The sequence below is a fragment of the Emiliania huxleyi genome (assembly GCF_000372725.1).
Source record: "Emiliania huxleyi CCMP1516 chromosome Unknown EMIHUscaffold_217, whole genome shotgun sequence".
Taxonomy (NCBI): Eukaryota; Haptophyta; order Isochrysidales; family Noelaerhabdaceae; genus Emiliania; species Emiliania huxleyi.
The window spans coordinates 45,896-66,177 of record NW_005200442.1 but is presented as its reverse complement, the minus strand read 5'-3'; the positions used below and the strand labels follow the sequence as shown (position 1 = coordinate 66,177).

At 69.5% G+C, this 20,282-nt stretch overlaps 2 protein-coding genes across 2 annotated transcripts; both read left to right on the top strand.

Annotated features, from left to right (window-relative positions):
- Positions 1 to 3,357: 3,357 nt before the first annotated feature.
- On the top strand, positions 3,358 to 8,429 carry EMIHUDRAFT_114411 (hypothetical protein; the record flags this gene model as incomplete). The annotated part of the gene is made up of 4 exons (XM_005780351.1): positions 3,358 to 6,330; positions 6,404 to 6,684; positions 6,945 to 8,004; positions 8,298 to 8,429. 4 exons carry the CDS (start codon positions 3,358 to 3,360, stop codon positions 8,427 to 8,429), a joined length of 4,446 nt encoding a protein of 1,481 aa, XP_005780408.1.
- An 8,483-nt stretch (positions 8,430 to 16,912) lies between these two features.
- EMIHUDRAFT_235301 (hypothetical protein) lies at positions 16,913 to 19,682 on the top strand (the record flags this gene model as incomplete). The annotated part of the gene is made up of 6 exons (XM_005780350.1): positions 16,913 to 17,272; positions 17,390 to 18,132; positions 18,202 to 18,280; positions 18,356 to 18,712; positions 18,808 to 19,245; positions 19,419 to 19,682. The coding sequence occupies 6 exons, from the start codon at positions 16,913 to 16,915 to the stop codon at positions 19,680 to 19,682; spliced, it is 2,241 nt and encodes a 746-aa protein (XP_005780407.1).
- Positions 19,683 to 20,282: the final 600 nt, after the last annotated feature.

Genomic DNA, 20,282 nt, shown 5'->3' with positions numbered 1-20,282 from the left:
CCACCGGCGGCGGGTTGGAGCAGCACGCTTGGCAGGCGCACCCAATCTGTTCGAGGGCCGCGCAGCTTGTTGTCGACTTCAAGGCCCCGCAGGTGCTCGCTCCACACGGCTCGTCACACGCCGTTTGGACTGCGGGTGAGGTTTGCTGGAGGAGGCAAAGCAGAGTGGCCAGCATCCGTACCTGCCCGAAGGTGCCCTCAAATCAAGACTCGGCGGTCAGCTGGGTTGGCGTGACTGAAAAAAATGCCCGGGCGGATGTCCGCCGCTTGCCGATCGTGCAGGCGCTGCCGCTTTCCCCTTGCTCGAGCCTGAGATGCGCCTGTGGCGTGTGGCCTCACCTCTGCGCTCTCTCTGCCGCCACCTTCCCCACTATGTCAAAATCCCACTGAGAAATTTAAAATTTCTCTAGAGCCGGTGACGCCACTGGATGATATGCTCCACTGGGCCCCCGGAACACGCCTGCGCGGCGGCGAGCAGTGAAGAGGCGCGGAAAGCTGATTTTTTTACTTTTGGACGCATTTCGGGCTCCGTACTGGTTGACGCAGAGCCGCACGCGCCGACCGGCGCCGTTCGCGACCACGAGGGCGGATGTGAGGTTACCGACTGCACTCCAAGTGCTCCAAGTGCCCCCCCCACTCTCTTGCCCGCAACCCGATGCCATATGCCAATCGTCCGGCCCGCTGGTGCGCTTCTTACTTAGCTCCTGCCCGAGGCACCCGGACGGATGCTCAAGCGTCGGTGGACAGCGTGTCTGAAAAAATGACGCGGCCGGAGCGTCCGCCCCCTTGCCGATCGTGCAGGCGCTGCCGCTTTCCCCTTGCTCGAGCCTGAGATGCGCCTGTGGCGTGTGGCCTCACCTCTGCGCTCTCTCTGCCGCCACCTTCCCCACTATGTCAAAATCCCACTGAGAAATTTAAAATTTCTCTAAGTCGGAGACGAGGTAGCAGCTGTCCTCGCTGATGTTGTCGTCGCCGAGCGCAGTCAGCAGCACGCCCTTGAACTGCTGCGCCTGCGCCGGATCGACGGTCGAAACCTCAATCCCGCCGATCTGCACCCCGTTGAGAGCGGCGATGCCGAGACCCCGCACGACGTTGTGCATCCAAGATGCGCAGGACTCTGCAGCTGCGCCGATGCAGCCGGCTGACAGCAGCTGGTTGAGCTCCTCGTCATCGAGCGGTTCGAGATCCGCGCCAATGGGGAGCAGCGACCAGCCGTCGCGCCCGGGCTCGCTCCCCTTGTAGCGCACGAGGAAGGACTTGCGCCAAGTGTCGGCGTGGTCAGTGCGGACACGGATCGCAAACTTGGAGTTGTCCGCCGCGTTGGTCAGGTCGAGTGGCTGCCCATTCTTGTAGGTGGCAGCGAGCTTGTACCAGTCGAGCTCGCTGAAGCCAGCCTGCTCCTGGCGCTCGCGCTCGGCCTCCGCATCGCCGTCGCCACCGCCTCCCTCCGCACCGTCGCCGTCGCCGCCGTCCGCCTCGCCCTCGCCGCCGCCGCCGTCCGCCTCGCCGTCGCCACCGCCTCCCTCGGTGGCAGCGGCGTCCAGCTCTCCGCCACTGTCCTCATCCCCGTCAATGGACTCGACCTCGAACGCATGCGCGACGTCGAGCGCGCCGCCCGGGGTTGCCTCCTCCACCCGAGCATGCAGCTCATCCTCCGTCACCTCCACAGCTGACCAGCAGTCCATCGTGCAGGTACAGTCGTCGCGGGCAGGTAAGCGACGGGCAGGTGCACACGGAAGCCGCAAAAATGCACACCGAAGCCGCAAAAATGCACATCGAAGCCGCAAAAATGCACACCGAAGCCGCACTTCGCAAATTTGCAAAAAAAACATAAGAGTGACACTATGGATTTCGGGTGACACAGGTTGCCTGTGAACCGCGCCGCTTCACACTCTCCCGCTGTGAACAGGCGTCTGAGAACACGATGGCGCAGCTCGCCGACCACGTGGCGAACTCGGTGCTGGGCAGCGGCAACGCGGTCGCCATGTTCCCCACCCTCGCGGGCGAGGCGACGTACGACGGCGCGTACGATGAGTCGGACGACCAGCCCTGGCGCGTCATGCTGTGACCCGTGCCAGGCGCATCTGTCTAGTAAAGTACGTATACGTAAAGGGTAAAGCGAGAAGGCACGTACATACGTAGCGAGCAGACATCTCCCGGAGAGATGGGCGGGGAGGGGGGGGGGGGGACCAACCCATTTTTTTCGCGAACGAAAATGTCGTGCGACCTCGAGGTAAAATTCTTTTTCTGCTCAAAGATGCTCGCGATCCCGCTGCTTTTCGCGCAGGGGTCGGGCTGCTGCGGCCCCGGCACGTTCCTAAACGGGGCCGTCTGCGACGACTGCCCCGTGGGCTCTTCGTGTCCCGGCGGGTTTGTCGACCCGACGCCATGCGCGGCCGGAACGTTTGCGGCCGTCGGCGGGCTCGCTGTGTGCATCTCGTGTACCGGCGGGACCTACCAGGGCGAGTCGAACGCGACGGGCTGCCTACCGTGCTCGGAGGGCAGCTACTGCCCCGAGGGCGCGGCGGCGCGCCGCTGCCGTGCGTTGCGGGCAGCTACTCGACCGCCACCAACCTCGCCGATGCGAGCGAGTGCACCGACGCCTCGCCGGGCTACTTCGCCACCACGGGCTCGACGCAGCAGACGGCGTGCGCCAAGGGGTCGTACACGGACGCGTACAAGCAGGGCGCGTGCACGCTCTGCGCCGGCGGCACGTACCAGGACGAGGGCGGCCAGACGGAGTGCAAGGCGTGTTTGCCAGGCCATTACTGCGCTGTCGGCGCGGCGGCGGCGCTTCCCTGCGTTGCGGGCAGCTACTCGAGCGCCACCGACCTCACCGACGAAGGGAGGCGGTGGCGACGGCGACGCGGAAGGAGGTGGCGGGGAGGGAGAGGCGGAGGGAGGCGGCGGCGAGGGCGACGCGGACGGAGGCGGCGGCGACGGCGAGGCGGAAGGAGGCGGCGGCGAGGGCGAGGCGGGCGGCGGCGGCGGCGACGGCGAGGCGGACGGCGGCGGCGCAGGAGGCGATGGCGAGGAAGGCGGCGGGGATGGTGGGTACCCCGGCGGGGCCGCCGGCGGGGCCGACGGCGGTGGCGAAGGCGGCGGCGGCGACGGCGAGGCGGACGGCGGCGGGGAGGGAGAGGCGGAGGGAGGCGGTGGCGACGGCGACGCGGAAGGAGGTGGCGGGGAGGGAGAGGCGGAGGGAGGCGGCGGCGAGGGCGACGCGGACGGAGGCGGCGGCGACGGCGAGAAAAGAAAAAGACTCTCGTCGGGGCGATCGCTGCGAATCCCGGCGGTGGAGCGATAAATCCCTGCCTGTGTCTTTGCGGCCTGTGTCTTCGCAACCCGCTGCCTTTCGATGCGCCTACTTCTGCTCGGCGTGCTTGCGGGGCTCGCGGCCGCCGAGAGCGGCCGCATTCTCATCGAGGGCCACGCCCTCGGCTCGGACTCGGTCGTGCACTCCAGCATCGACGGGCGCTCGACGGAAGCGGCGCGCTTGGCGCCGCCTGGCTTTGAGACGGCTGGGGGCACCTCCCAGCCAGCGTGCGGCGCGAGCCGCAACATGCTGGGCGTCCCGACCGACGTCCAGCGCAAGATCGACAACCGCGGCAGCCTCGGCGGGCCGCGCAAGACCTGTTCCGCCTTTGACGGCTGCCGCGGCGGTGGCGACTATGCGGAGAAGATGGTGAGTGTCGAACTCGCCGGCGCCGGCGCGGCCGGATCGAGCGCACATCACGCGCCGAACGCCTCTGCGTCGCTCGGCGAGGACGCGTGCGCGGAGGCGGCCAAGAGGGAGAACTGCGTCATGAACGTGTGCGCGTGCGCGACCAGCGAGTCTTGGGACGCCTCAGGCACCTGCGGTGCCGACGGCGGCGAGACATTGGGGCAGTCACGGCCGACATTCGAGATCGCGCAGGGCGAGAAGCTGCTCCAGACCGGCGCGCGCGGCTTCGTGCGCGCCATCGTCGACAAGATCAGCACCTTAGTGACGGTGACGCAGCAGGGCCGGCTGCGCTCTGAGCGCATGGCTTGCGCGGACCTGTCGCAGATGAACGCGGCGGAGGGTGCCGTCCTGACGGCGGCCGTGCTGCCCTTCGCCCACGAGCGTGGCGCGGCGGCGGCCATGACCGCCAGCGGCCCCATCGCGGGCGACACGGATCACGGCCGGGACCTCAGCCAGTGGCTCAGCCGCGGCCGCGCCGGCGGCGGTTGCGGCGGCTGCTATGGCGCCTCCGGCGGCGGCAGCGGCGGCTCTGGCGGCGGCGGCGCAAGCAGCCGGCAGGCGACGGAGGCGGCGCTCTCGACAGCGCGCCGCACCCAGCGCTCGCTCCAGAGCGCCGGCACGCACGGCGCGATCATCGGACGGAAGGGGCGGAAGGTGCAGGCCTTTGCGCACCCCTCGAGCGCGTCCGAGCTCATTGGCGCTGAGACCGCCCCTTCAACGGCCGCTGTCGAGGCGAACCTCGCCGTCGGCGGGGCTGATGACAACAACGGCGAAGAGCACGGCCTCGCCGCACAGCTCCACGCGAGCAAGGGGCGCGTCGGCACCGGCGGTGGGAGCGGCTCCTCCCCACCCGGCCTCCTACTGGGCAGTACCTCCAGTCCCGGCGCTGACAGCGACGTGGTCGCCGACCCTTTGTCGGGCGTGACCGCGACTGTCCGCGCGAGCGCCACTGCGCACCCCACTGGCTCGCGGGCGGCGACGCTCCGCGCGGCGTCCGCCGTGCAGGGCAGCAACACGAGTCGGCTCGCGTCTCCCAAGGCGCTTCCCTCTGGGCTGGTCTCAAGTTGCCAGATGCGGCTCTCTGAGCCCACCCTCCCGTGCCGCGCCGACGTCGGCGAGGCGCTGGGCACGTCGTGGGCCACCGGGCAGCAGCTGCTTCGGCCTACGCAAGGCGAGAAGCTGCTCCAGGCCGGCGCGCGCGGCTTCGTGCGCGCCATCGTCGACAAGATCAGCACCTTAGTGACGGTGACGCAGCAGGGCCGGCTACGCTCTGAGCGCATGGCTTGCGCGGACCTGTCGCAGGAGAAGGCGGCGGAGGGCGCCGTCCTGACGGCGGCCGTGCTGCCCTTCGCCCACGAGCGTGGCGCGGCGGCGGCCATGACCGCCAGCGGCCCCATCGCGGGCGACACGGATCACGGCCGGGACCTCAGCCAGTGGCTCAGCCGCGGCCGCGCCGGCGGCGGTTGCGGCGGCGGCTATGGCGGCTCCGGCGGCGGCAGCGGCGGCTCTGGCGGCGGCGGCGCAAGCAGCCGGCAGGCGACGGAGGCGGCGCTCTCGACAGCGCGCCGCACCCAGCGCTCGCTCCAGAGCGCCGGCACGCACGGCGCGATCATCGGACGGAAGGGGCGGAAGGTGCAGGCCTTTGCGCACCCCTCGAGCGCGTCCGAGCTCATTGGCGCTGAGACCGCCCCTTCAACGGCCGCTGTCGAGGCGAACCTCGCCGTCGGCGGGGCTGGTGACAACCAAGGCGAAGAGCACGGCCTCGCCGCACAGCTCCACGCGGGCAAGGGGCGCGTCGGCACCGGCGGTGGGAGCGGCTCCTCCCCACCCGGCCTCCTACTGGGCAGTACCTCTAGTCCCGGCGCTGACAGCGACGTGGTCGACCCTTCGTCGGGCGTGACCGCGACTGTCCGCGCGAGCGCCACGGCGCACCCCACTGGCTCGCGGGCGGCGACGCTCCGCGCGGCGTCCGCCGTGCAGGGCAGCAACGCGAGTCGGCTCGCGTCTCCCAAGGCGCTTCCCTCTGGGCTGGTCTCAAGTTGCCGGATGCGGCTCTCAGAGCCCACCCTCCCGTGCCGCGCCGACGTTGGCGAGGCGCGTGGCACGTCGTGGGCCACCGGGCAGCAGCTGCTTCGGCCTACGCAGGGCGAGAAGCTGCTCCAGGCCGGCGCGCGCGGCTTCGTGCGCGCCATCGTCGACAAGATCAGCACCTTAGTGACGGTGACGCAGCAGGGCCGGCTGCGCTCTGAGCGCATGGCTTGCGCGGACCTGTCGCAGATGAACGCGGCGGAGGGCGCCGTCCTGACGGCGGCCGTGCTGCCCTTCGCCCACGAGTGTGGCGCGGCGGCGGCCATGACCGCCAGCGGCCCCATCGCGGGCGACACGGATCACGGCCGGTTCGACCTCAGCCAGTGGCTCAGCGGTGGCCGTGCCGGCGGTTGCGGCGGTGGCTATGGCGCCTCCGGCGGCGGCAGCGGCGGCTCTGGCGGCGGCGGCGCAAGCAGCCGGCAGGCGACGGAGGCGGCGCTCTCGACAGCGCGCCGCACCCAGCGGTTGCTCCAGAGCGCCGGCACGCACGGCGCGATCATCGGACGGAAGGGGCGGACGGTGCAGGCCTTTGCGCACCCCTCGAGCGCGTCCGAGCTCATTGGCGCTGAGAATCCCCTTTCAATGGCGCTAGGCGACACTCGCCGTCGGCGGGGCTGAAGACAAGGGCAAAGAGCACGGCCTCGCTGCACAGATCCCCGCGAGCAAGGGGCGAGTCGGCACCGGTGGTAGTGGGTCCTCCCCACGCGGCCTCGGGATGGCCAGTACCTCCAGTCCCGGCGCTGACGTCGACGTGGTCATCGACCCCGTCATTGACCCAGAGAATGCCCCTTCAACGACCGTACTCGAGGCGAAGCTCGCCATCGGCATGCTTGGGCTCTACTGCGCTCGCCCGGATCCCGACAGCATCTCGATGTGCGCATCCCCCACTTGTCTGCAGAGCCCGACCCATCTGGAAGTACCATGATGACTCAACTACACGGGAGGTCACACACGGGAGGTCACAATATTCACGCGAAGAGCTCTTAGCACTACTCACCACCTAATGTGCACATCTCGGACATATCTGGGATCCACTTTCTGCCGATGGCTACACGAGAAGCTTCCCCCCTATCCTCCCTTCCCCCCTCACACGACAGACCCTCTTGCACCAAATGAGCCGCCTCCTATCCTAGGGCGGAGTCTTTTCGGACCCTGCGAGGCGTACACGCGCAGAAGCCCTTCTCCGTCTACACGGGCTTCTACTCCTTCTTCGACGAGATCCCTTTCGCGCACCTCATGACGCCCTCGCGCAACTGCACCGACTACATCAAGATGCTTCAGACCGACCCGTCTGGCGCCTTGCCGGACGCCACCCACCATCTGACCTTCTCTTACCCGATCAACCTCTCCAAGTTCAGCGGCGCCGACTCACGCGCCACCGGCCCGACCACCTTCAAGCCCATCGGCGCCGCGGCCGACGCCGAGCTCGCCTCCTTTGGCGAGTCCACCGGCGCGGCCATCGTTGGCGACGGCTCGCTCGCCGACTCCATCGTCAACTCCGTCGGTCTCACGTGCGGCGGCGGCGCAGCCCCTGTGTGGTGCGCGGAGCCGCCGCAGCCGCTCACCGATGTCTCTGAGGATCCGATCGAGGCCTCGGGCTCCACGAGCAACGAGACGAGCCTCAAGACCGCCGCGGCCCACTCCAAGATCGAGACCGGGATCGGTAAGACCTACCCGACTACCTCCAAGCTCAACATCGGCGCCTACGTCGAGCTCGCCCCCTTTCAAGAGACCTCCGGCGCGACCAAGATCGGCGACCCCTCGCCCGAGGCAAGCTTCACGACCGCCACAGCCCTCTCAGAGATCGAGGCGGCGTCCCTGCTCTTTCTCCACCCTTGTGCGGCCGTGCTGGCGCTGCTCCTCGCGGCGTGCCTTGAGCCGCTGCTGCGAGGGCAGGTCAAGAAGAAGAGGGTGGAGGGCCGCAGCCACGCAGCGATCTCCAGCACGCGTGCTCTCCGAGTCGGCATTGTGATCCTCTTCGTCCTGCAGGGCGCGCGCGGCACACTAGCGCCACCGCCGCCTTGCTACAGCGCAAGGTGGAACGGGCTGTGCATCGACGGCACCTCCAATGGACACGCGAGTTGCCAATGCTCAGAGTCGAATCAAGGCTCCGTGGCCCTCTGTGAAGCTGCCTGCTCCAACATGGCGGGCTGCACGGGCTACGCATACCACACGATCGGAGCAAGTTGTAAGGTATATACGGCTACGCTGACGCAATGGACGCACCCGACAAAATACCTGCTGTACACCTGTTACGGGCGCAATCCGTGCCCTCCTTCGCCGCCACCAGCCCACCCACCTCCGCCCGTATCGACCTGCTTTGAATTGCCGCCGTCGATGAACGGACCGACCTTCCCCAGCGGGTGCCCGGGCGCTGTCTGGACCGACGGAAGCCCCTCCTGGAGGTACTGCGGAGGGAATTCAGACGGGTCGCACCTGTGGTGGGCCGCCTGCTGCATCTGGACGGGCAGCGAATGCGTGCCAAGGTACAAGACGCCTCCGCCTTTGCCACCCACCTCTCCAAAGCCGCCGCAGCCGCCCTCTCCGCTCTCTCCGCCCTCTCCGCCGCCGCTGCCGCCGCTACACCCCGGCGTTGTAGCCGCGGCGACCGAGAGTAAGCTCCGCACCTTGATCGCGGAGGCTAATACCAGCACCTCAATCTACCTCCCGCCCGGTGCGCGCCTCGAGCTGGGCAGCCAAATCAGCTGCGCCTCCACCATCAAGGTGACCGTCGCGAGCAGCGGCGAGGGCGCAACGCTCGACGGCCAGGGGCGGACCAGGCTCTTTTCCCTCTCGGGCGGTTGCAGCCTCACCCTGCAGGGGCTGACCCTCGTCAACGGGAGGGCGGACAGCGGCGGCGTTGTGTACGCGAACGGCGCAGGCGACGTCGCGATCATTGAGTCGACCGTGAGGAACTCATACGCGTCCAGATATGTGCGCCGCGTAGAGCTAGCCGCCTCCCTGCAGCGCCGGCACGGCAGGGGGGGGGAGATGGAGAGAGACACGGTTGCCTCATCCCGCTCTCTCCTCGCAACCGCAGTTCGGCGGCGTCGTCAGGGCGGATCACAGCGGTGCGGTCTCGATAACCAGATCGAATGTGGAGGGGTGCTCGGCTGTCTCTGTGCGCCGCGTAGAGCTAGCCGCCCTCTGCAGCGCCGGAGAGGGGCCACGGCTTCCTCACCCCACTCTCTCCTCGCAACCACAGCGCGGCGGCGTCGTCTACGCAGAGGACAGCGGTGTGATCTCGCTAATCAACTCCACCATGACGGGCTGCTCTGCTGACTGGGTGCGCCGAGTAGAGCTAGCCTCCCGCCCTGCAGCGCCGCACGGCAGCGGGGCGAGCGATGGAGAGGGCCACGGCTGCCTCACCCACTTTCTCCTCGCAACTGCAGCGCGGCGGCGTCGTCAACGCGGAGTGGAGCGAGTCTCTCTACATTGCGGGTGTCGACTTCACCAACAACAGAGCGAAATCAGGCTCGGTGCTGTACCTGGATCGCATCGACCAAACCTCGATCAGCGACGCCTCCTTCACTGGCAACATCCCTGCCGACGGCAAGACGATACAGACCGACTCGCCGATTGACTGGGACTGCCGCTTGGGCCGCTGGATGCCGACCGAGGGCGCCTTTAGGCGCGACTTCAGCGCCCCCGAGTGCTACCCTTGCTCCGCTGGCTACTATGGGAACACGAACGGCCTCACCGACGCCACTTGCAGCGGCCAGTGCATCAGGGGCCACTTTTGCGAGAAGGGGACCACCGACCCCGAGCCCTGCCCGGTCGGCACTCGCATGCCCGCCCTCGGCGCGGCGAGCAACGAGAGCTGCATCCCGTGCGCTCCCGGCCAGTATCAGCCCCTCGCAGGCCAATCGGACTGCCTCACCTGCCCCGCGGGCAGCTTCGCTCCCGACGTTGGCCTCACCGCTTGCGACCCTTGCCCGCGCGGAGGCTACTGCGAGGAGGCTGGGGCCGCCTCTCGCATGGTCTGGGAGCCTTGTCGTGCGGGCAGCTTCAACCCGACCAACGGCTCCAACTCGAGCGCCGCGTGCGAGTCCTGCCCCGCCGGGACCGCTAGCGCAACGCGGGGCGCGGAGAGCAGCGAAACGTGCGCGCCGTGCCGTCCAGGCACCGTCGCCGCAACGGCGGGCCTCTCCGAGTGTGCCAGCTGCGGCGGAGGGACCTATCAGACCGGCACGGGCGCCACAGGCTGCCGCGAATGCGAGCAGGGCAGCTACTGCGCCGAGGGCGCGTCGGCGCCGCTGCCGTGCGTTGCGGGCAGCTACTCGACCGCCACCAACCTCACCGCCGCGGGCGAGTGCACCGACGCCTCGCCGGGCCACTTCGCCACCACCGGCTCCACGCAGCAGACGGCGTGCGCCAAGGGGTCGTACACGGACGCGTACGGGCAGGGCGCGTGCACGCCCTGCGCCGGCGGCACGTACCAGGACGAGGAAGGCAAGACGGCGTGCGAGCCGTGCGAGGCGGGAAGCTACTGCGCTGTTGGCGCGGCGGCGGCGCTGCCGTGCGAGGCTGGCAGCTACTCGACCGCCACCAACCTCACCGACGCGAGCGAGTGCACCGACGCCACGCCGGGCCACTTCGCCACCACCGGCTCCACCGAGCAGACGGCGTGCCGCGAGGGCAGCTTCGCCAACGGCACCCGCAACGACGCGTGCGAGCTGTGCCCCGAGGGGTACTACCAGGACCAGCCCGCCGCCGCCGCCTGCGTCCGCTGCGCTGCTGGCAAGTTTTGCCCAGTGGGGTCGTCGCGCGAGCTGGACGCGCAGTGCGAGGCGGGCACGTACGCCAGGCTGACCGACCGGAGCGGCGACCCCGAGTGCCTCGACTGCCCCGCCGGCTCGTCGTGCGGCGGCGGGGCGGCGCCGCCCTCCGAGTGCTCGCCGGGCTCTTTCGCCGCCACGGCCGGCCTCTCCGAGTGTGCCAGCTGCGGCGGAGGGACCTATCAGACCGGCACGGGCGCCACAGGCTGCCGCGAATGCGAGCAGGGCAGCTACTGCGCCGAGGGCGCGTCGGCGCCGCTGCCGTGCGTTGCGGGCAGCTACTCGACCGCCACCAACCTCACCGCCGCGGGCGAGTGCACCGACGCCTCGCCGGGCCACTTCGCCACCACCGGCTCCACGCAGCAGACGGCGTGCGCCAAGGGGTCGTACACGGACGCGTACGGGCAGGGCGCGTGCACGCCCTGCGCCGGCGGCACGTACCAGGACGAGGAAGGCAAGACGGCGTGCGAGCCGTGCGAGGCGGGAAGCTACTGCGCTGTTGGCGCGGCGGCGGCGCTGCCGTGCGAGGCTGGCAGCTACTCGAGTGCCACCAACCTCACCGACGCGAGCGAGTGCACCGACGCCACGCCGGGCCACTTCGCCACCACCGGCTCCACCGAGCAGACGGCGTGCCGCGAGGGCAGCTTCGCCAACGGCACCCGCAACGACGCGTGCGAGCTGTGCCCCGAGGGGTACTACCAGGACCAGCCCGCCGCCGCCGCCTGCGTCCGCTGCGCTGCTGGCAAGTTTTGCCCGGTGGGGTCGTCGCGCGAGCTGGACGCGCAGTGCGAGGCGGGCACGTACGCGAGGCTGACCGACCGGAGCGGCGACCCCGAGTGCCTCGACTGCCCCGCCGGCTCGTCGTGCGGCGGCGGGGCGGCGCCGCCCTCCGAGTGCTCGCCGGGCTCTTTCGCCGCCACGGCCGGCCTCTCCGAGTGCGCCAGCTGTGCGGGCGGGACGTACCAGGGCGAGTCGAACGCGACGAGCTGCCTTCCGTGCGTGGAGGGCAGCTACTGCGCCGAGGGCGCGTCGGCGCCGCTGCCGTGCGTTGCGGGCAGCTACTCGACCGCCACCAACCTCACCGCCGCGGGCGAGTGCACCGACGCCTCGCCGGGCCACTTCGCCACCACCGGCTCCACGCAGCAGACGGCGTGCGCCAAGGGGTCGTACACGGACGCGTACGGGCAGGGCGCGTGCACGCCCTGCGCCGGCGGCACGTACCAGGACGAGGAAGGCAAGACGGCGTGCGAGCCGTGCGAGGCGGGAAGCTACTGCGCTGTTGGCGCGGCGGCGGCGCTGCCGTGCGAGGCTGGCAGCTACTCGAGCGCCACCAACCTCACCGACGCGAGCGAGTGCACCGACGCCACGCCGGGCCACTTCGCCACCACCGGCTCCACCGAGCAGACGGCGTGCCGCGAGGGCAGCTTCGCCAACGGCACCCGCAACGACGCGTGCGAGCTGTGCCCCGAGGGGTACTACCAGGACCAGCCCGCCGCCGCCGCCTGCGTCCGCTGCGCTGCTGGCAAGTTTTGCCCGGTGGGGTCGTCGCGCGAGCTGGACGCGCAGTGCGAGGCGGGCACGTACGCCAGGCTGACCGACCGGAGCGGCGACCCCGAGTGCCTCGACTGCCCCGCCGGCTCGTCGTGCGGCGGCGGGGCGGCGCCGCCCTCCGAGTGCTCGCCGGGCTCTTTCGCCGCCACGGCCGGCCTCTCCGAGTGCGCCAGCTGTGCGGGCGGGACGTACCAGGGCGAGTCGAACGCGACGAGCTGCCTTCCGTGCGTGGAGGGCAGCTACTGCGCCGAGGGCGCGTCGGCGCCGCTGCCGTGCGTTGCGGGCAGCTACTCGACCGCCACCAACCTCACCGCCGCGGGCGAGTGCACCGACGCCTCGCCGGGCCACTTCGCCACCACCGGCTCCACGCAGCAGACGGCGTGCGCCAAGGGGTCGTACACGGACGCGTACGGGCAGGGCGCGTGCACGCCCTGCGCCGGCGGCACGTACCAGGACGAGGAAGGCAAGACGGCGTGCGAGCCGTGCGAGGCGGGAAGCTACTGCGCTGTTGGCGCGGCGGCGGCGCTGCCGTGCGAGGCTGGCAGCTACTCGAGCGCCACCAACCTCACCGCCGCGAGCGAGTGCACCGACGCCACGCCGGGCCACTTCGCCACCACCGGCTCCACCGAGCAGACGGCGTGCCGCGAGGGCAGCTTCGCCAATGGCACCCGCAACGACGCGTGCGAGCTGTGCCCCGAGGGGTACTACCAAGACCAGCCCGCCGCCGCCGCCTGCGTCCGCTGCGCTGCTGGCAAGTTTTGCCCGGTGGGGTCGTCGCGCGAGCTGGACGCGCAGTGCGAGGCGGGCACGTACGCCAGGCTGACCGACCGGAGCGGCGACCCCGAGTGCCTCGACTGCCCCGCCGGCTCGTCGTGCGGCGGCGGGGCGGCGCCGCCCTCCGAGTGCTCGCCGGGCTCTTTCGCCGCCACGGCCGGCCTCTCGGAGTGCGCCAGCTGTGCGGGCGGGACGTACCAGGGCGAGTCGAACGCGACGAGCTGCCTTCCGTGCGTGGAGGGCAGCTACTGCGCCGAGGGCGCGTCGGCGCCGCTGCCGTGCGTTGCGGGCAGCTACTCGACCGCCACCAACCTCACCGCCGCGGGCGAGTGCACCGACGCCTCGCCGGGCCACTTCGCCACCACCGGCTCCACGCAGCAGACGGCGTGCGCCAAGGGGTCGTACACGGACGCGTACGGGCAGGGCGCGTGCACGCCCTGCGCCGGCGGCACGTACCAGGACGAGGAAGGCAAGACGGCGTGCGAGCCGTGCGAGGCGGGAAGCTACTGCGCTGTTGGCGCGGCGGCGGCGCTGCCGTGCGAGGCTGGCAGCTACTCGAGCGCCACCAACCTCACCGACGCGAGCGAGTGCACCGACGCCACGCCGGGCCACTTCGCCACCACCGGCTCCACCGAGCAGACGGCGTGCCGCGAGGGCAGCTTCGCCAACGGCACCCGCAACGACGCGTGCGAGCTGTGCCCCGAGGGGTACTACCAGGACCAGCCCGCCGCCGCCGCCTGCGTCCGCTGCGCTGCTGGCAAGTTTTGCCCGCAGGGGTCGTCGCGCGAGCTGGACGCGCAGTGCGAGGCGGGCACGTACGCGAGGCTGACCGACCGGAGCGGCGACCCCGAGTGCCTCGACTGCCCCGCCGGCTCGTCGTGCGGCGGCGGGGCGGCGCCGCCCTCCGAGTGCTCGCCGGGCTCTTTCGCCGCCACGGCCGGCCTCTCCGAGTGCGCCAGCTGTGCGGGCGGGACGTACCAGGGCGAGTCGAACGCGACGAGCTGCCTTCCGTGCGTGGAGGGCAGCTACTGCGCCGAGGGCGCGTCGGCGCCGCTGCCGTGCGTTGCGGGCAGCTACTCGACCGCCACCAACCTCACCGCCGCGGGCGAGTGCACCGACGCCTCGCCGGGCCACTTCGCCACCACCGGCTCCACGCAGCAGACGGCGTGCGCCAAGGGGTCGTACACGAACGCGTACGGGCAGGGCGCGTGCACGCCCTGCGCCGGCGGCACGTACCAGGACGAGGAAGGCAAGACGGCGTGCGAGCCGTGCGAGGCGGGAAGCCACTGCGCCGTTGGCGCGGCGGCGGCGCTGCCGTGCGAGGCTGGCAGCTACTCGAGCGCCACCAACCTCACCGACGCGAGCGAGTGCACCGACGCCACGCCGGCCACTTCGCCACCACCGGCTCCACCGAGCAGACGGCGTGCCGCGAGGGCAGCTTCGCCAACGGCACCCGCAACGACGCGTGCGAGCTGTGCCCCGAGGGGTACTACCAGGACCAGCCCGCCGCCGCCGCCTGCGTCCGCTGCGCTGCTGGCAAGTTTTGCCCGGTGGGGTCGTCGCGCGAGCTGGACGCGCAGTGCGAGGCGGGCACGTACGCGAGGCTGACCGACCGGAGCGGCGACCCCGAGTGCCTCGACTGCCCCGCCGGCTCGTCGTGCGGCGGCGGGGCGGCGCCGCCCTCCGAGTGCTCGCCGGGCTCTTTCGCCGCCACGGCCGGCCTCTCCGAGTGCGCCAGCTGTGCGGGCGGGACGTACCAGGGCGAGTCGAACGCGACGAGCTGCCTTCCGTGCGTGGAGGGCAGCTACTGCGCCGAGGGCGCGTCGGCGCCGCTGCCGTGCGTTGCGGGCAGCTACTCGACCGCCACCAACCTCACCGCCGCGGGCGAGTGCACCGACGCCTCGCCGGGCCACTTCGCCACCACCGGCTCCACGCAGCAGACGGCGTGCGCCAAGGGGTCGTACACGGACGCGTACGGGCAGGGCGAGTGCACGCCCTGCGCCGGCGGCACGTACCAGGACGAGGAAGGCAAGACGGCGTGCGAGCCGTGCGAGGCGGGAAGCTACTGCGAGCCGGGCGCGGCGGCGGCGCTGCCGTGCGAGGCTGGCAGCTACTCGAGCGCCACCGACAACGACGAGCAGGAAGACTGCACGCCGGCCGACCCTGGCTTCTTCGCGGTGACGGGCTCCATTGAGCAGACGCCGTGCTCGCCGGGCACTTTCAGCGCTCTCGCCGGGCAGAGCATCTGCGAGAAGTGCCCTGCCGGCGAATACCAGGACTCGAGCGGCGCCACCAACTGCACCGCATGCGAGAAGGGCCATTACTGCGCCGAGGGCGCCTCTGCACCGCTGCCCTGCCCCGCCGGGACGCGCATCAACGCCTCCCTCGACCTCATGACGAGCAAGGACGACTGCATCACCTGTCCGGCCGGCACGTTTTGCCCGACCGGCTCTGATGACGCCACCGACTGCGCGCCGGGCACCTTCACCGCTCTCGCCGGGCAGAGCTTCTGCGAGAAGTGCCCTGCCGGCGAATACCAGGACGCAATCGGCACGACGGAGTGCAAGGCGTGCGAGAAAGGCAGCTACTGCGCTGCTGGCGCGGCGGCGGCGCTGCCGTGCGAGGCTGGCAGCTACTCGAGCGCCACCAACCTCACCGCCGCGAGCGAGTGCACCGCCGCCGACCCGGGCTACTTCGCGGTGACGGGCTCCACGCAGCAGACGCCTTGCGCCAAGGGCTCGTACACGAACGCGTCGATGCCGGTCAAGGGCAGCTGCACGCTCTGCGCGGGCGGCACGTACCAGCACGAGAGCGGCAAGACGGCGTGCAAGCCGTGCGAGCAAGGCCGCTACTGCGAGCCGGGCGCGGCGGCGCCTCTGCCGTGCGAGGGCGGCAGCTACTCGAGCGCGACCGACAACGACGAGCAGGAAGACTGCACGCTGGCCGACCCTGGCTCCTTCGCGGTGACGGGCTCCATTGAGCAGACGCCGTGCTCGCCGGGCACCTTCAGCGCTCTCCCCTGGCAGAGCATCTGCGAGAAGTGCCCTGCCGGCGAATACCAGAGTGGCGCGGGCGCGACGGGCTGCCTGCCGTGCTTGGAGGGCCATTACTGCGCCGAGGGCGCCTCTGCGCCGCTACCCTGTCCCGCCGGGACGCATACTAACCCCTTGCTGCTCGTCATGACAAGCAAGGACGACTGCATCACCTGTCCGGTCGGCACGTTTTGCCCGACCGGCTCTGATGAAGCCACCGACTGCGCGCCGGGCACCTTCAGCGCAAAAGAGGGGCAGTCCAAGTGCGAGTCTTGCCGTCCCGGCACTTCGTCGAAGGCAGGCAGCGACGCGTGCGACGAGTGCGAGGCTGGCAATTACGCCGCCAACGCTGGCCAGGGCCTCTGCGTCCCGTGTCCTTACCCCCTCAGCTCGGCCAAAGGCAGCACCATCTGCTCGTTTTGCATGGAGGGCTTCTACCTGAAGGACGCGAACGCCGTCCCAGACGACATCTTCAAGTCCCCGTCCGAGTACTGCAAGCCTTGCCCGGCGGACGCTACATGCCCAGACAACACTACCCTTTCGTCCCTCGTCATCCGGCGCGGCTTCTGGCGCGCCAGCCCCTCCTCCGCCGTGCTGACGGCGTGCCGCGACTTCGGGGGCGACAAGGCCGGCAAGACGCGATGCGCCGGCAGCGAGCCGGCAGGCGCCTCTGGCCGCCGCAGGATGGCGGAGGCTGGCTCGGAGTACTGCGCTTCGGACTTCACTGGCCCGGAGTGCCGGCTCTGCGCTGCGGAGAATCATTACCTCGTGGACGGTGACACCTGCGAAGTATGCGCTCCGCGCGGCGCCGCTGTGGGTCGCATCGTGGGCCTCGTCCTCGGCCTCTGCGTCGCGTGCGGCCTGGCGGCGTATTGCTACAGCATGGCGGACTGGCGGGAGAAGAGCTACATCGGCCCTATCCTCCGCTTTGCAGACCGCTCCGTCAAGTACTACGTCCTGGGCGGAATGACGGCAAAGCTCAAGATCCTCTTTGGCTTCTACCAGATCTGCACCGTCCTGTCCTCCACCTACTCGGCGCGGCTGCCGGCCAAGTACACGGACTGGACGGAGAAGCTGGCCAACTTGATCTCCATCGACTGGTCTGGCTTGTTTCTGCCGGAGCAGTGCCTCGGCTACAACCTGCGACTCCTCGCCATCGCTCTCTCCCCCGTCGCCCTCATCGCACTGCTGATGATCGCGGGAATAAGTCTGCGGCTCTGCCGCTGGCGTGCTGCCGCGGCGCCGCGGGAGAGATCGTGGTACGCGGAGGTGGCCCTCGGCCTCCTCGACCTCACGCCGGCCGGCCTCGTGCTCATCTTCTGCTTCGTGCCCTCCATCAGCGCCGCCATCTTCCGCTCGTGGTCGTGCCAGGAGCCGCCCCAAGCTGATGACTGCCGTTGCTCACAACCCCACCCCTCAGTCCTCGCGATGTTCTGCTGATAGGCCTACACCATCTCTCCGCCGAACGACCGCCTGGAGCAGGTCTCCTACATGCGGCAGGACGCGAGCGTCGAGTGCGGCTCCGACGAGCACGAGTCCATCACCGATCTCGCCACCGGTTTCATCGTCCTCTGGCCCACCGGCTCGCTGGTCCTCTTCACGTCGCTCCTCGCCGCCTGCTACAAGCCGCTGCAGGCCAAGTCGCCGAACGATCTGACGCGGGCCACTGCCTTCCTCCACCGGGAGTACGAGCAGACCTGGTACTGGTGGGAGGCGGTCGAGCTGGCGCGCAAGCTCGTGCTGACCGGTTTCGTGCTGCTGATACCGGAGGAGAACGCCTTTATTCGCCTGTTGGTGGCGACCCTCATCTGCTCCTTCTACGCCGTCGTACTCGCCGTCGTGCGGCCCTACAAGCGGGTCGAGGACGACGTGCTCGCCGTCGCAACGAGCCTCGTGCTCCTCCTCCTCTTCCTCGGCACCAACTGGACCACCATCTTCCTCGGCATCGAGGAGCGGTACCAGGAAGCCAACCCCGCCGATGTCCTCGGCTTCGGCAAGCTCAATGCGATCGTGGACACGATGATCGGCCTCGTCGCAGTCGTGCTCGTGTTCTTCTCAATCGGCGCCATCGTCGCCGCCCGCCGCGTCGCCAAGATCCCCACGATCCGACTCGTCTCGAACAAGCAGCCCCCCGAGCTGAGCATCGGGATGGGCCTCACGTGGCACCTCTTCAACAGCCACATCTGGTGAGTCATGGCGATGGAGGGAGAAGAGGAACGGGAACCCGCTAGAGAGTCACCACCACCTCCGAATAGGTCGACCGGTCAAGACGCCGTAAAAGTCATCAAGGGTGAGCTCCTGCAGCTGCTGCCGGGCGTCAAGATCTTTCTCGACGTGCGCAGATGATCAGCCGCGCTTCGGAGCTACACACCCCACCCCTCTGACCCACCGCGGTGTGTGTGCGCGCAGGTCGATGACCTAGAGGATATCGGGGCGCTCGAGGAGTACATCCAGCGCTCGCAAGTCATCCTCTTCTTCCTCTCGAGGGGCTACTTCCGCTCCAAGGCTCGCCTCTTCCTCCCACCCCGCCTCTACCGCACTCTGGCCTCACCTCCCGCCTCCCCCGCGCCTCAGAACTGCCTCCGCGAGATCCGCTCGTCGCTCGAGAAGGACAAGCCGCTCGTCCTCGTCCAAGAAGCGGACCCTGACAAGGGCGGCGGGACGCTGCAGGCGCTGCGCGACGAGTGCCCCGAGGACCTGCAGCCCGACATCTTTGACAAGGACTGGCCGCTCACGATCTGGTATCGCATTGAAGAGTTTCAGCTCGTCTCGCTCAAGATCATCGCCGAGGCGCCGCACGGGCCACAGCCAGCCGCTCCGCAGTCCCTCTCTCCCGACCGACTCCACTTGAACCACCCTAGGCGGTGCTCCTCTGCTCGCCCGCCTATCTGAACGAGGCCTCCCTCCCGCTCTGCGTGTCGGGCGAGCCCGAGAGCCAGCCGCTCGCCTTTTCCAAACCGTGCACGCTCTGGGCCTCGCCGGCCAACCCGGGGTCGCTGGAGCTGGCCAACGATCTCGCCGCCGCCTTTGCCGGCCTCACCGTCTCCACCGTTGCGGACGTTGGCTCCTCTGCATCAGCACGCCCCTCCACGGCACTTCGCGGGTTGGCACGCCGATCGCGCCGCGCCGCCGATGTGACCCACATGCTGTTGTACCTCAATCAGAATACCTGGCTGGAGGAGGACGGCGAGCGGCTGGCCGAGCAGGTCAAGCAAGCGCGCGAGGACAAGCTGAAGATCGTCATGGCGCACGAGAACGACCCCGCGCTCGGCGGCTGCCAGTTCTCGCGCTTTTTCGAAGTCACGCCGCAGGAGCGGATGTCTCACAGTGACGCCCGTCCCGAGCCTCCCCTCCCCCCACAACCCTCTCCTCCCAACGCCGCAGGAGCTCATCGCCGGCGGACTCTACAAGGACCTGGCAAAATCGTGCTTCCCGGGGCGCCACCGCAAGGCGCGCGCCCTCTCTCCCACAGCTCGACTTTGCCTTTCGTGACGAGCAGGGCCGTCCCTGCCCGCAGGTTTCGCTCGTGCTTCTGGCAAAGAGCCTAGGCGCGACCCCCGCTCGGTCGCGGGCGGACCTCCTCGTTTCAGGCAGCGTCGCTGAGGGCAGCACCAGCCTCGCGAAGCGAAGCTTTGGCGGCCTCAGCCGGGTGTTCGCCAAGATGAGCAGCCGCAGCTCTGCGGAGGCGCGCGACGTCTCTGCCGGCGAGGCGTCGTCGGTGCAGCGGCAGGTCTGATCGGTTGCGCGATCGTGCGCAAACGTGCAGCGCGGCGACACACAGGGGGGCATGACAATGTGTATGTGAGTGAGTGAGTCTGAGTGAGTGATCTTGACATTCTTGACGCAGGAAAAGAAAGAATATAACCAAACAGCGAACGTGTCCTTCAAAAAACAGCGAACGTCCTTCAACCGCCCACCGCTCTGCCCGCCCCCTGGATGTATTTGTTTTTCACAGCTGCCTGGCTCTCTGGGGGGAGGCGGGGGCCCCCGGAGGCACCGACCACCGTGTGTGCGCCGCGCAGCAGTGTGCGGAAACGGGGCCCCGCGGCGCGGCGCGCTCATACTGGCAGTATCATACTCGCTCATACTACCAACTTCCAGATTAAAGCTAGGTTAATCAGAGGGCAGATTTGGAGATATCTCGAGGAGTACATACAGATAGACCCTTCTAACCATCAGAAAACTCCAACCTGATCGGTCGTACTGACCGCCGAGACAGATCACTCCAGACAGCAGACAGGCCGACGTCTGCACGCGGCCGGCCGGGCGAGAGGCTTGACACGATCCGACCCTGCGATCCTGAGCTTGCGGCTTGGACTTACAAGCGTGCGGCTGC